Below are 1,369 nucleotides of genomic sequence, written 5' to 3' on the forward strand. Positions count from 1 at the left end.
AAAATTGTAATAACACGCACAGTTTATATTTTTTTATATTGAATGTTAAAAAATTAAAATTTTATGATAATAAATTAAGTTTTAGTTATATTATTCAAATTAAAACTACTGCAATGCTTTTTGGTAAACTACGTTTTTGGTTTTGCCTTCATGAGCGAATACAAATAAGGATGATGGGTTACCAACACGTGAGCAGCCAACGTATAGTTGTCCATGTGAGAAGCATGGAGTATGAAGATTCAGTCCACATACTTTCAGCGATTGTCCTTGTGATTTATTTATGGTCATGGCAAATGCCAGACGTACTGGAAATTGTATTCGTTTAAATGAAAACGGCATATCTGCGGGCATTATTGGTATTCGTGGAATCAATACGACTTCACCTTTGTATTTACCAGTTAATATAGTTGCTTCAATAATGTTAGTAAATAATTTTTTTATAGCTAATCTTGTTCCATTACAAAGTCGGGGTGGATTTAAATTGCGTAATAGAATTATTGGTACACCAACTTTTAACTGCAGCATGTGAGGTGGAGTTCCTGGTAAGTCAAGCGAATTTAAGAATTCAATTGGATAATTAACTATTTCATCAGGATCGTTAACACAATCAATGGATTTATATGTTTTTATTTCTCCGCTTATTTTATTTTGAATATCAACATTAATATCGCTAACATCTTTGTTTTTGGCTGCTAATATAGCGCGATCACTTAGCCATTGGTGATTGGTAAAATTGCGCTCAATATCGGGATATACATTTGAAATTAAGGCTTCTTTTGATTCTGTCAACACACAACAATCTGCAGGCAATGTGATGAGTCCCGTTACATTGTCCGTAGCAATTTTTCCGTTTCCAATATCCAATAATTGACGTGCAAATAAACGGGCTGATGCATGATTTTGCAATTGTATGCGCATATTTAATGTTAGTGAAAGTTTTTTAACATATCGCCACAAATGCGATGACTTTAAACACGCATTTAGTTCATCTGCTGGTGTTGATCGTGATAGGACTGGCAAGGTTTGTCTAAAATCGCCAGCCAATAATATAAGTGCACCCCCAAATGGTTGTTGATTATCACGTAAATCTTGCAATGTTCGATCTAATGCCTCTAGAGATTTTTTATGCGCCATTGTGCATTCATCCCATATAATAATCTTGCATTGTTGAAGTACCTTTGCCATCCCAGATGTTTTTGATATATTACATGTTGGTGTTTCGGTCAGTTGCATATTCAATGGCAATTTTAACGCAGAGTGTGCCGTTCTTCCACCATCTAATAGGGTAGCAGCAATCCCCGATGAGGCTATAGCCAACGCAATATTACCAACAGACCGTATTTTTGCCAAAATTATTGAAATTAGATAA

The 1,369-nt window shown here is 34.8% G+C and overlaps 1 protein-coding gene across 1 annotated transcript; it reads right to left on the minus strand.

Moving 5' to 3' along the window:
• Positions 1-252: 252 nt before the first annotated feature.
• On the minus strand, positions 253-1,134 carry LOC133331476 (ATP-dependent DNA helicase PIF1-like; the record flags this gene model as incomplete). The annotated part of the gene is made up of 2 exons (XM_061539869.1): positions 462-1,134; positions 253-305 (listed from the first exon to the last, which is right to left on the minus strand). Coding segments are annotated over exons 1-2 (726 nt in total), but the record flags the coding sequence as incomplete, so codon positions are not given.
• Between the last annotated feature and the right edge of the window lie 235 nt (positions 1,135-1,369).

Source organism: Musca vetustissima, unplaced genomic scaffold (assembly GCF_032173495.1).
Source record: "Musca vetustissima isolate MV318-11 ecotype Yass unplaced genomic scaffold, APGP_CSIRO_Mvet_v1 utg47622, whole genome shotgun sequence".
Classification (NCBI taxonomy): Eukaryota; Metazoa; Arthropoda; class Insecta; order Diptera; family Muscidae; genus Musca; species Musca vetustissima.